Source organism: Melanotaenia boesemani, chromosome 4 (genome assembly GCF_017639745.1).
Source record: "Melanotaenia boesemani isolate fMelBoe1 chromosome 4, fMelBoe1.pri, whole genome shotgun sequence".
Taxonomy (NCBI): Eukaryota; Metazoa; Chordata; class Actinopteri; order Atheriniformes; family Melanotaeniidae; genus Melanotaenia; species Melanotaenia boesemani.
The window spans coordinates 21,628,209-21,643,102 of NC_055685.1; the positions used below are offsets into that span (position 1 = coordinate 21,628,209).

The 14,894-nt window shown below is 38.2% G+C and overlaps 1 protein-coding gene across 4 annotated transcripts in view; it reads left to right on the forward strand.

Moving 5' to 3' along the window:
• The window catches only part of LOC121638272 (protein sidekick-1-like), a 284,369-nt gene that overhangs the window by 214,153 nt on the left and 55,322 nt on the right, over nucleotides 1–14,894 (forward strand). For all 4 annotated transcript variants that reach the window (XM_041982952.1, XM_041982953.1, XM_041982955.1 and 1 more), the window contains 2 exons: nucleotides 9,447–9,587; nucleotides 14,012–14,193. In XM_041982952.1, the coding sequence (XP_041838886.1) occupies nucleotides 9,447–9,587; nucleotides 14,012–14,193 (323 nt within the window). The remainder of the gene's footprint in view (nucleotides 1–9,446; nucleotides 9,588–14,011; nucleotides 14,194–14,894) is intronic.

Here is a 14,894-nt window from a genome sequence, read left to right on the forward strand (position 1 = left end):
TTTTTCTGTTTTTTCATTTGCAATCAATATCAGAAAAACAGAACTGATTTTCTTTTCCTATTCCCAGAGTTCAAAGACGAAAAACAAGAAGAACCTAATTAAAAATCCGTCCCGTTTTTTTATTTTGGTAATTCCTTTTTTGTTTTTTACTTCTGAATTCTGAAAAGATGAAGACATGTTAACAGGCGGCCCGGAAGTTAGAATAATTCTTTCCAATTAAAAGTCTAGATTTACACGTAGCATCATGGAAGCACATACATTAACTGCGCTGACCCATATAAAACAACATTAATATGTTCTTTCGCGCAGACAGTGACCCTGAGATAATAAAAAAAACTATAGAAATGAAAGCCTAGTGGGTAACAAGTAACCAGGACTACAACAGATTGTCCACTGTTTCAGTGATCACATTACTGTGAACTTTTCATAGCTATTATTCCTTGCTGGCTAAGTCACGTTGAACATCTGGAATTTATCTGTACTAAGCCGCCGTATTACATGGTGGAACACTTAATCTGCCAAAGCGGAAAATCAGCCTTTTCATTCTGATTTTCCAGTGAGTAGGTCTTTTTGCGCAGTTTTCTCAATGTAAATGGTAGAGTCTAGAAAAGTTATTTCATCAGTATAGTGCAGGAAAACTTCTAATATTTTATTTCCTTACACAACCGCTGTTACTGAATCACCACAAGGTGGCAGAGTACATGAGGAAAAATGGACTGGACTTTGGCAGGCTATACATACTGAAGTCCTTATTCCAGGTGGAACAGACAAAGATTGTACAATATGCCATCCACTCCAATGTACAAAGGAAGCTGTCGCAAATTAAACTCCTGATTAAATTATCTGGCTTTCCCATAGGAATCTTGGTAATCACCAAAAACACAATGGCTTTCATTCTTAAACACTCTTGACACCGCAATGACAGATTCAAAATGTAGTGTGTAACAGCTATAGTTACTGGTTTCTGTAATAACAACATAAAGGAGTTTTAAAAGAAATGGCCAAACTTTTCATTTCAACATAAACAAATGCTTTGAACCAACTTAACCAAATTTTTTGACTAAACAGAAAAAGCACCAGTTGAGATAATAATGAAGAAATTCTATTCCCTGATGACAGGCTGGAGGATGTCTATCACGTCCTCCAGTTCTGTTAAATGAAACTGCAGGTCCCCAAAGCTGCTGTCCCTGCATTTTGGGCAATTGGGTGAAGTCATCACCCATTCTGAAACGCAGGTGTCACAACTAACCAGACTGCACCAGCAGGGTGGTACCACTGGTCTGGCCATCATGTCTGCAAGTAAAATTGAAAATGATAGATCACTTATCATTATAAACAAAGATACTTATCTTCATGGCATTTTCAGACATGTCATTGTTCATGGCAGTCCCACCTGGAATAAGGACTTCGGTATGTATAGCCTGCCAAAGTCCAGTCCATTTTCCCTCATGTACTCTGCCACCTTGTGGTGATTTGATAACAGCCGTTGTGTAAGGAAGTTGACCTGTGTTGTACTGATGAAACAACTTTTCTAGACTCCACCTTTTACGTTTACTATTGAGAAAACTACACAAAAAGCCTACCCACTGGAAAATCTGAAGGAAAGTGCTGATTTTCTGCTTTGGCAGATTGAGTGTTCCACCATGTAATATGGCGGCTTAGTACAGATAAATTCCAGACGTTCAACGTAACTTAGCCAGCAAGGAGTAATAGCTATGAAAAGATCACAGCGCTGTGATCACTGAAACTATCTACAATAAGAAAACGCAGAAAAACAACAAAATGTGGCTAACAGTTAAGTTCAACACTGAAAATAATATAGGCACATCATCATTGTTATTATTGTTATTATGATGCCGTCATCGTATAACAATATCATAATTATTATTATATATTATCATGCCGTTATTATAATTGCATCAGTATCATTACAGTCTTCACCATCACCTGCTGAGATTGGTTTATTGACCTTTGCCTCAAGACTCTTTGCACCTTATCTACTTGCTGCTATCTATCTATCTATCTATCTATCTATCTATCTATCTATCTATCTATCTATCTATCTATCTATCTATCTATCTGTCTGTCTGTCTGTCTGTCTGTCTGTCTGTCTGTCTGTCCTTTATATTTGATAAGTAAATGTTTTTTACCTAGTGTACTCATATGTGTGTCGCTGAGACAATGGGACAATTAATCAAACTATAAGGGAAGTTTTAACTGCACTGTTTGTGTGATCTTGACTGGGTAAACACTTCTCAAGAAAATATGAGCATTCAAAATTATTTTATTGACTCGTCCGCCATCTAATATGGCAGCTTAGCACAGCAGTTAAATGTAACTTAGGGGTTCACAGCACGATGAACAATCTTGTAATCCTGGTTACTTGTCCTCCACTAGACTTTAAAAATTTTTTTTTATATTTTTCATTTTATTACTTCAGGTTCACTGTATGCCTTAAAGAACATATTAATGTTGTTTTATTTGGGTCAACCATACAGTCTATGGGGTCAACACAGTTATTTATGAATGTATAACATAATATCCAATGTTCTTGCAAGATGTTACGCGCTAATCTAGGCTTTTAATTTAAAAGAATTATTCTAACTTCCAGGACGTCTGTTTACATGTTTTCATCTTTCAATTCAGAAGCAAAAATAAAAATAAATGAATTGCCAAATCCAAAACAGGCTGGTTTTTAATATGTTTTTCTTGTTTTTCGTCTTTGAATTCTGGGAATAGGAAAGGAAAATCGGTTCTGTTTTTCCGATTTTGATTGTAAATGAGAAAAACAGAAAAACGACAGTACTTCCGTTTTTACGATTTTGGTGTAAAACAAAGAATTGCCTGAACGTACATGGCCCCTGGTGTTTGCATGTTGTCTCTGGGTACTCTATGTTCCTCCAACCATCCAAAGACATGCATGCTTGGTTAATTGGTAACTTTAAATTCTCCTTGTGGCTCTATTATTGCTCATTTTGTTATTCAAGGGACATTAAAAGTTTTGCAAGGTATCTCATTTATGTCTCAAGTATGACTCTTATTGCTAATGTAATGTCTCACCCTATTTCTCTCTTGAATTTTAGGAGAAGTATATGAGAAAATATTGAAACTAAAATGAGGTTGAAGTGAGAATCACGTTTTTCTCTCCTGAGCTTAGAAAGAGAAAACATTGAGCAGTAATTTTTTCCTCTGGGTTGTCACACTGCCTTGCACAAATTGAGGGTAAATAAAATGTAATCTTTCTGCAGTCAAAAGCTGAGTGTATGCTTTGCACAGTCCTGCATGTAAGCATGCAAGTGTTTATGTGTTAGTGTGTTCATTGCCATGATGATAGGGAGGGACATAGGGATAAAAATGGGATGGATTCTAACGAGGTGAGGATGAAGGCAGCATCCATATTCCACTTCCATGCTGTTGATATCTACGTGTCTGGGTGCATGCGTGTGTTTCTGTGACATTTTCTTTCTGTTGCATGCAGTGATTTTCACTGTGAAAATTAAATAAACTGCTCTGTGTGTTTGTGTGCAAGTGTGTATAAGGAAGAAAGCAATTCATCCTGAAGAGCAAATAGATTACTGTGCAGATGTTCTATGTGAAAATGTGCTTGTTTGTGCTTGCATGTTTATCCCAAGAGAAATCACTAATGGGGTAATTGTGATGCTGTGGCATTGATGGAACTAAATGGAGTGACAGGGTTGTAGAAGATGTTGCAGGCCTCTCAACAACTGTGTACAAACATAAACCAAATCTCTGACTCTCACTTATATTATAATAATGTAATGGTGTATCACAAAGTATGCACACACAGAAGCTATCAAACAAAGCTTTCGCTGTCTGAAAAGATGGACAACAGATGCCAGTTTTAGCTCTGCCAAATTCTCTCAGCAACAACAGTAGCTGTTAATGGTGCCATTGCACATCACACACACTCAGCTTTTCTTCTTCTCTTATCTGTTCCCCTTTTTCAGCACTGAATCTTCAGAATCTTGCACTCCATTCTTCCTCTGCTTGATTATCATTCCTCTTGTCCTTCCTCTTCCTCTCTTTTCTGTCTTTCATCCACCAGTTTTTGTGTCCAACAGCCATTCTGCTACCTAGTCCTCACTCCAATGTTTATTGTCAGAAGCCCTGGAGAATAGATTAGATTGATCCTCTGTAAATGAAAGACTGGCAGACAGACAAGTCATCACTGGTCAGTGTATCAGAGCAGATGGATATGTCTCTTCTGCAGCGCTGGTCTCATACGTAACCACACACACTTTCTTTTCATCTGCTGGATGTTTGACTGGATGAGACACCACAGATGCTAAGGCGTGTGCTGCAACTAACACACAGGGAGAGCGAAGCAGAGCAAAATATCCTGCACACTCTGAGTGCCAAATGAGGAGGATAACAAAATGCAGTAATGTTGACAGAGTGAGCAAACAGGACGGAAAGTGAAGCAGAAGCTCATAAGATTGACGACAAAACACACCTGCTCAACTTACAGCTTCTTCTGCTGTATCGTGGTTTGTTCTCATCCTGATTTAGATCCTTATCATCTAGCCATATATAATTTTCATTTTCTTTTCCGTTTCATCCTTCCATGATTTAATAGACTTTTCTGTCCAACTGCCTCTTATTCAAGACCACTAACATGAATACTATAGAAACTGTGTATCAAGTAAAACTATATGAAGGCAATCAAAGCTGGAAACATTACTCCTGAATGCAGAATCTCTGTGGAGTGTTACGCATGTACAGACTTAGTCATGCATGGCCTGCACTCACACCATTATCATTTTTAAAGAGGAAGCATTAGCAGATGAAAGACAGATTACACCTTGATCTTCAGGCATGGTAACACTGTGAAACATCCATTTCAGTTCTTTTTCTTTTTACTCATGTTTTTTGATTATCTGAATAAAGAAGTTTTAGTTCTGCTGGAACCAGAACACATTACAGATGAGCACTGCAAATGTGATGAATATTCCTATGTATTCCTCTGTTTTCATGTAAAAAAATGATGTTAGAACTTTGTAGGGCGATTCATATTGATAGATGGGTCCTGTGCTAAATTTTGAGTGGTAATTGTGGCTGAACACCTCAACAAGGAAAATGAAAGTGTACTTACAGTAAAGGCTTAGTCATGTGTTCAAATGTCCTCCGACATCATCGACATTAGTCAACACTGAAGAGGTGCTAAAAAAGCTGGAATTTTATCAACATGGACTCATCCTTCATAGAATAATGATGTAAAAAGCCAGCTAAATATAACTTAAAATACCCCTTAATGGCACAAATCTGATATCTGCCCATTTACTTCATAAAATAGAGAATGTTTTACATAAAACGTTGACTGAATGTGCAAGACAAGGCAAAAAATCATGACATTTTTCAACAATACAACTGCTATGCAAGGTGTTGGCTAATATATTCACATTTCACAGAATTGAATATAAAATGCTGTACTGTGGGCTTTACGTGAAAAACGTTTCTCCATCAGAAATCTACCTTGAACCCCACTAAAACCCAATTAAATATATTAAATCCGAAGATAAGGTTTTTTTAATATTCATGAGTAATATTTCGTTAGCCTACAACCTAGCAGGTCAGTCTTCATTTCCACTGAAATAAACAGACCCCCATAAATCATCAAAATAATTTGCATTGTGATTGGTAATTACATATTCGAATTCAAAAGAAGCTTAAGCGCCACAGAGTTCTAAAAAAGATAAGAACCAGGTGTTGAAAATTCAAGAATGCATGTTTTTTCTTCCAGCATATCAACATACAGCCATATGTATGCCACAGTATATAAAGTGTAACCCTTCCACCCTTTTAGTAGAAAAAGTCCTTCTCAGTCAAATAAAAGTAAAGTTCCATTATTCATGTTACACACAAATTTCACGCTGTCACTTTGCATGAAATAAATGATGGAAACCTTACATTTGCCTCATGCAAAGTCATTTTAAATCTACATCTATTCTAATGGGTAATGATTACTCCGTAAGTATCTGTAAAGTAATGAGGCACAACGTACAAGGTACTCAGTATGATGTGTTGCCTTACTTTGGGTCTCACAAAAAGAACTAATTAATTATAAAACAAAGAGTAATGAATGAGGCATTAGTAGTTTAAACCACTCAGTGGCTGGTTCAGAGTCAGTCAGGAGGTGCTACTTATGGAGAAGGTAAACTAATGATTAATTAATGCAGTACATCCTTCGTCCTCTGTTACTTTGTCACTACGGACTATGGTCCCAGCCTTGAGAGATATGAGGAACTGCACCTTTACCTTCAGAACTACTCACATTTTTGTTGAATTGTGAAATGTTATAATGGCTTTCACAAACATCCTGATCCCTCATTGCTTCTTCAGTCTGCAATTAACCAGAATTGATAATAATAAACTGATGAACACCTTGATGCAGGACTGAGACCTCAGACATCCACAAACCATATACACAGCAGCTAATGCTTTTTGCAGCTGGTGTCAATTCATTGTCAGCATATGCTCCAACCAATTTTCTTTTGTGTGTCATTCTCTTCCTCAAGCAAAACTACTCAACATTTAACGAAGTCAAGAACTGAACTCTGAAAACAAGACAAAATAAGCCCATCTAGTCAGCCAGTAGTTCCAAATCACACCACACGTGTTTTCCCTCTCTTTGTGCCGTGTTGTCTTTGTGTTATCCTTTTCATAGCAGCCCCGTTTCTTCCTGCTGGATCTAAACTCCTCTGTTGTGTTTAAAAAGTAGTAGATTTAACATCCCAGTAACACCATTAAATTTATGAATCAGAATTTAGGAAGTAACCCAGCACGAAACTGTTGAGAATGACACAGACAGAAAATTTTCCTAATTCCCACAGCATAGGCACTGACACAAACACACTTTTCCTCACAGACCAGAGAATATGAACAATTCCTTCAGGAAATGTCCTCCTTTCCTTAATAACAAGGGACAGAGAAAGTGTGTCACACAGCGTAAAGTTTTGGACTGTGCTTGTTTTATTTGGTTGCTGAACCCGTATAAGCACTTTTAGATATTTTTGGTGGATGTGGAAGTTTTGCAGGAGGGAGTTGGTCAGGATTTATATATTAAATCTCCTTTATAACGTTGATGCCCTCATGCTGAACCCACACTATGAAGTATTTACTGGTAAATGGTTGGGGAGGAATTAAGGCAATTCACGAGGATTTCTTGTCACAGGATGTAAGTGTGTAAGTGTGCATCTGTGCATTTTATTTGCAGTCAAAGAATAAATGACTGCATCAGTTCACTACAGTATGGATTTATGGTTGTTTATGCTGCACGAGTTTCCTTACATGTATTACTTTGCCTCATCAATTACAGTAAAAAGAAGCTACATAGTTGAGGATTATATATACCCTATTTGCAGACAGCTACCTTAAAGCCCATCTCACACACACAAGGCCCATTAGCCTGTGCATGTGTTTCTCTGTGTGAGTGTGTGCTAGCAGCACCTGGTGCCTGATAGTGTCTAACCTAATGGAAGTAAAGCACAGCTGTAAAACCACTGGTCTGTGCTATATATCCGCCCGCACAAGTCTCCAGCTAACAGCTTTCACACCCTCCTTGCTTTCACACAAACACATATAGATGTGCATACACATTTACTGACATACAGATACAGGAACACATAGAAGATGTCACATCACAGCTAATGGCTTAATACCTTATAGAGAATCATTTGGTAGGGAGGGGGGTTAGAGGTAGAAGCTAATATAAATCTCCAAACATAATCCATGAAAGGAAAAGACCATCAGCTGTAGCAGGCTGTCTTAAGCTGGGAGAAATTTGTGTGTTTGCATGTGTGTGTATTAGTGCATATGGCTCTGATAATGTTTGCTGAGCTTCTTAAAGCAAAGCCAGAGGCTGACCAGCTCAGCCTGTGTGCTTTACCAGCCAAGAAAAGGCCGGAAGCTTTAATCATGGGTAAAGTTTGAGGAGTGAGTGTAGAGAAGGAGGGAAGGAGATGAGTAAGATAGAAAGATGATATAATTGAGGGCAGAGGACATTTGGATGAAAGGTGAACGTTTGCAGATGGAGAGTAAAAAAAATGGCAAAGTGGTTCAAAATGTCAAAAGAAAGATGAGGGGATGCTTTGGAGAGACAGATGGAGGTCAAAGGGAATTAAGGTTCTCAAGATTTCACAAGAAATAAAAAGACAAGGTCTAACCCCATTCTAGACTAACAGTGATTTTACTATCTTTCACTGTCACAGTGTGTTGCTCATCTGCTCTGGGGGTTTAGATTAAAAGAGAAACTGCCCAGCTCCAAGATTATAGGAGCAGATCCTCGAGTCCCTGTACAATACACTGAAGGGTCTTCTCCTGTCTACATTAGATTAAAAAAAAAATGTAATTCATAAGACCAGGTCACCTTACCCACAGCCCCGTGGTCCAGTTCTGACACTCATGCATCCGTTGTGGCTATTAGTGTACTAGTCAGTTTGGGCAATCCGACCTGTCTGCAGCAATTCAAGCGACAGTGATTCATGTTTTTTGTTGCACTGACAGTACATTCTACTAAAAAACTAGACCTGCTCTTTTGCTCTCCACGTTTTGGATTCCCAATTCTCAATCACTGGTTCATCCTGTGCACTTCCTAACCATTTCACCCTATGAGACTTTGAAATATATTGGCACAGTCATGTAGCCATTAGATTTTAACACAGACTGATTACACTGCTTCCAACACAGCTATATAGAGAACTGCCCATAATATCCCCCTTTCGTAAAAGTGTTATTAATTCTGTCAGCTGGTTGTCTGATCGACATTAATGAAAACTATGCAAAGACATCTTAAAGTTAAGACAAAACAAGCAAACTACAATATTGAGAATAATTTGCATCATCTGTTGATTTTGCTAAGCTGTCAGCGAATGAAATGCAGAAACAATTCAGCTTGCATGGAGCTCGTGATCACTTTTAGATTTGTTGCATTAAACATCCAGGCTCAGCTTGATCATTCTGAGGAGAAATCTTCTGGAACGCAGGAAGTGATGCGGTAAACGTTTCCATCAGCAGCAGCAGTGGTTTGTTTGAAATAGATTAACATTATAGGCATAGATGAAAAACAAATGCATTAAATGAAATAGAAAGTTGCACATGGAGATAAGCTGTGAGACTGTATAGATCAGAAATCAAGTAGATTTTTCCAGTGCCGCTTAAACTGTGAGATGCTCTGTAGTCAATGGAAACTACAAAAAAGACAGAAAATCTGACCACAAGAAAGGTAAAGAAATACCGGGGGGAAGAAATATCCTTCTTTAGCGTACTTACTTAATACAATGTGACTATGGGATGTTCATGGCTGGACATTTAATGTCAGCAACAAATTCTGTGTCTGTAGCTTATTAACAATGCTGATTTTCTCAAAATCATTTTTATCTAAATCAGTTTTCTCCCTTACCTTCAGTCGTTATTTCTGTGTTTGTTAGATTGATGCTACGGGAGGAGGCACCCAGTGCACCTCCAAAGAATATTGTGGCCAGTGGCCGCACAAATCAGTCCATTATGGTCCAATGGCAGCCTCCTCCAGAACCCGAGCTTAATGGAGTCCTCCGAGGATATGTCCTGAGGTAAGCGCACACAGAACAAACACACAGATATAAAAAAAAATTTACTTTCAGCTTTTTTTAAACCCAGTAAGACCATAAGAATCGGAAAGAGAACACTATGGTGTGCTTTAACCAGAAATAATCTAAAATGAAGGTTACACAAATCTAAATGGTAAATGGTCTGGATTTATAGTGCTTTAATCCAAAGCGCTTTACATAAACGTCACATTCACCCATTCACACACACATTCACACACTGATGGCAGAAGCTGCCATGCAAGGTGCTCAACCACGACCCATCAGGAGCAATTAGGGGTTCTGTGTCTTCCTCAGGGACACCCATAGACTGTATATAAAAGATGGACGGAGCCTTCGTGACGTCACCCGTAGGTTTCTGAAGAGCAAAAGTGAAGCTCGGTGGGCAGTTCCCACCGTCGCCATCTTGGTAGCGTCACGCATGTCGCTAGTCCTGGAAAATCCAAAAATAAGCAAAGAGGTTGAGCTGAGAGGGAGACCGTGAAGGTGGGGTGGATGATTGACAACTATCAAACTCCGAGCTGCCTGTAGCTAAGAGCTAACCGAGATAACCCCGAGCAACGGTAGCTAAGCAGCTAACGGAGGTAGGCGGGCTAAAGCTAAGGTGCGTTGTTAGCCGGCTAAAAACCACGGTTTGCTGCACTCTCCCTTCTTGCTGCGGATATTGGATTCCTGTCAATCAAAATGATACGCACCTAATTATGCTGAATTTAAGGTTAAATAACATCCAAATGGATGAAAAACATTCAATCCCCTTCACAGTTGTCATGAGTAAACTTGACCTTTTATTCCTAAAATGGATTTTTGTACCAGGCTTTAAACATGTTTATTTCTGCTGTGAAGTTGGTCTTTTTTTAACATGGGAGTCTATGGAGATTTGCTCTGTTTTGGACCCAGCCCCTAGCGGTGAGGAGTAAACTGCAATTTTTTTGCACTTCCGCATAAGCTTCACATTTTACAAGCAGAGGTTGCCGCTTGGGGATACCTCGACATGAGCTCTCCAGGCCGGGATCGAACCAGCAACCCTTGGGGTATAGGACGACCACTCTACCCACTGAGCAATGGCGCCCCCATCCAATACATTACATTGGTTGTTAGATATAAATATAAAGTGAGTAATGTGATCAAGAAGACACGTTTAAAACTTCTCTGATATGCTCTGTTTGACATGTCTCGGGTATCAGGCCTTACACAGATTTAATTTATCTTCTATGTAGCTAATTCTTCTAACTCAGAGCAGGATAACAGTTCTGAGGCAGCTGTTAGACTGATCAGAAACTGCATACTTTCAACAAGAGAAAATACACTGTGGAGTAGGTATGCATCTTAGAAAAATGTTATATATATTATATTATTACTTGCAAAGTATTGGCTGCTACTTAATTCTTATTTAAGTCATAAGACACAGAGTGGTGCCATTCCTGTAAAAGTCAAAATAGACATTTGTAATTTAGGAATCTGAACAAGTTAAATTGATATTTTAAACAAAGCCCTACGAAACATATTTTCTTGGGTTTTAAATAATTCTTTTCTCTCTGCAGTAACTTAACAAAAGGAAAAGCTAAAACATTTACTGGCAGCTGGCTCTCAAATAGGAGAATTTTTAGTTTTGTTCCACTGAAACTTAAAGGCACATTTTGGTCTTCTTTAAGTAAAGTTGGGTGAAGTATTTATGAGCAGTCCTTGTCTTACATGCATTTGGCAGCAATCAGCAGTCACCAGTCTGATTCCAAAAGACAAAGTATGAGATGAACAGCCGAGATAAACATCCTGAAGAAAACACAAACACATAGCGTCTTTTAAATCTTTGCAATGATAATATGCAGCAGTACGCCCTGCAACAAGTCTGACACAACTCTTGACAGACAGCCATTATGCACTGATGTGTAGCAACTCTGATGTTCTTCAGCTGAAGAAATGTCATCACATAGTAAATAACGACTGCATGCAAAAATGATGCGCTGTATAAATCTATAATAAAGCATGTGTTTGAACCAATCTGAATTTTTTTTTTAGGTTAGGAGTTTTTTCAGCTGGGCAAAGTTTTTCTTTTTTAGGGTCATGTTTTATGTAGCTTTTAGCTTTGCTGCACTGTCAACCCTTCAACTTTCTTATCCTAAAGTGAGTATTTTGACTGCTTTCTACTGTTAAGTACTTTTTTCCCTTTTTTTGTTGTTTTTTCTGTATGAATTATACAGTATTGCGTACTCTCACACACAAACAGTACTGCTCCATAGATGCTTGCGCTGGCCCTCGGTTTGCTGTCCTCCCCTTTGATGTCCACCTTTAGTGTGACTCTGTGTGTAATCACAGTGTCATTAGCTGCTTCACATTTTTGCATATAATTGCAGTAGTAGTCATCAGGTTTTATCCCCTTCTCTGCCTACACTTCAAAAATCAGTAAAAAAAAAACTGAATTGTGCACTGATAATGCCGCCTGTATCATCTCAGTTCTGTAAGACAGAACCTCCTCCTACCCCTTCCCTTTGCATTCTCCCTTTTCCTTACTGTATCAGCTGCCAGACTCTCACTCTTTTTCCAATTTTTCCTCCCTGTTTTTCTCTTCTGTCTCCCTCCTCCTCCTCCGAGTGTCAGTGTGTCATGTGGGGAGGGAGGAGGAAGGAGTTTTCTTCCCACCTCTGCAGAGATCTTTGTCAGCCTCCAGTGCCCCTTCACTTTGCGTATCTCTGTTTGTGTCTATCTCTTTCGTGTGAAAATGCAGAATGCATATGCAGTTGAGAGCTGACTCAGCCGGTGAATCGTTGCAATGTTCTATTACGTTGGATAGGCGTCGTATTAAAACGCTGACATGGAGATTATTACTCCATTCAGCTCCATCAGATATGTACAGAACCAACGTGGTATTCCACCTCCCTGTCTAGTTGGGTCATATATCCTTTTAAGTGGACATTTATATCATCTGTACTAAAGCAAAGGCCTTGAAGGTGTGCTTTTCAGAGATGACATTGAAGGTTTTAGGTCTTTAGAGACTTTAGATGGACACAGAAAACCCTTAAGCTTTGTCTTGCAGTGTCTTGCAGTGAGATAATAAATGATACTGAGGTTTAAGAAAAAATTAAATATATTTTTATACTTGTATGATTTTCCATTGGATCATTAACTGAACCATTCTTGATATGTACTTTTGTTAAAAAAAACTGCTTTCATTTAATGCTTTGTCCAAATATCCATTCAAATAAATATCAAATGCACCCTTTTAGTCCTTCAGATTTTATGTTTCAGATTCGAAAAAGATTTTGTTCATTTTCTTCATCAGTTTACGGTGTTGGGTATATTATGTTGGTGCAGTGGTTTAATTAATTCAAAATAATAAAGTCAAATACCCCATTCACTTAAGAACTTCAACCTTTCACTCAGCTTTTGTCTGAGGAATTTTGATAATCACACAAGTTCAGCTCTTTTTATCAGAGGTGTCTTCTGTTCTTCTGGCAGAAATGTATAAGCTCTATCAGGTGAGGTGGGGAGCATCTGTGCACAACCTTTTTCAGGTCTCTGTGTAAAGCTGCTGGGTTGGGTTGACACCCAGATTCTAGGAGAGTTATGTCAGGATTTGCAGAGTTGTCCTGCATTTTTTTGCTGTAATGCTTACCGTTACCATAATATTTTATTTCTAAAGCACTTTAAAAACAACATAACAGCTGACCGAAGTGCTGTACGATAAATGATAAATGTTCATTGTCTTGTTAAAGGTAAACATTTGCATCTGACAGATATCCAGAATATTTAGGATTCATTCCTTATTATTCTGCCGTATAATTTGTTGTTTCCATCATCACGCTGTCCTGACTAGTGTCTTAGCCCCCATCGAACTAAAGCACCCGAGAAAATGATGCCATCACCATGTTTAACTGTACTAATTAGCAGAATTTGTTCAGTGGTTCAGGTTTTGTTTCATTAGGGCAGATGAATTTGTGTCTCAAGGTCTCAGAGTGACTAAGTGCAGACATTTCAGTGAGATTTGACGGGCCTTACTATAAAGAATTGCTTCCATGTAGCTATTGCAGTGCTGCACTGATAACTGTGTTTCTGTAAGGTTAAATCTTTTTCAATTAAATGAATGTACTTTTGGACACTTAAAATGCAGCAGAATATTTTGTTGCGTCCTTCCCCATGTAAATGGGATTTTTTTAGTACTATTTTTAATAAATGAATAAGATACTCCAAAAACGTTTTTAGTTTGGCATTATGGAGTATTTTTGTAGACTGATGAGAAGAAATGTAATTTATTTTATTTTAGGATGAAACTGAAGTATTACAAAGTGTAAAAAAACAATGTGCATGCACTGGATAAGGGTTGTCTATTTAGACTCATATGACATTACAAATGTACTTTTCTTATTAGCCTTGCCACAACAGAAGTTTGCAAGTGTATGCGTGTGTATGTGCAGGTACCGCCTGGCAGGATTACCAGGGGACTACCAGGAAAAGAACATCAGCAGCCCAGAGACTAACTACTGTCTGCTGAAAGATCTCATCATCTGGACTCAATACCAGATCCAGGTGGCTGCCTACACAGGAGCCGGCTTAGGAGTCTACAGCAGTCCTGTCACTGAGTACACACTGCAGGGAGGTGAGAAAAAATGCACAAACATTAATGCTTTCATTTCTTTTTCATGCAGCAAATTTTCCATTATCGACATTTTACATAATCAACCCATACAAATCACAAATTACTAAATACATTCTGCTAATTTCCTCGACATGCATTAAGTCTAATACTAAACTATGGAATAATTCTGTAAAGATCTCAATAAAAATATTTACAGCAAATCCTTTTTTTTTCAATACAATATTGTTTTGTCCATTGTTTACATTTTGCTGCATTCAGCCTCCACCAACACAGGATCATGACGTCTGCCTCACTTCAGAGACAAAAGTCTGATGAAATGTGACATGATCGTTCAGCCTTTGGTCACTTTCAATAACATCAGAAGTGGAACTGACTGAGGACCAAAGAGAAAGTGGTCTGGGTCTGATTTGGAAAAATCAGATTAGTGCTAGCCAGACTGTAACAAAAATAAATCAGATATGAGCAAAAAAGACAGATTTACTGTGTCTTACCTGAATATCAGGCCTAATGTTAATTATTCTGTTAAATCATGAAAAAAGAACCTGCAGTAAAACTAAAACCATGTGAATAGAAATTAATATGCAACATTTAGCAATATGAAAACCAAACCCTAGTTAGGTCTTATTTACAAACAGCATCACAAAGCATCTGATAAAAAGCAGTGATACTGCTACACACTATCACACTGAGTTAGTCTGAGC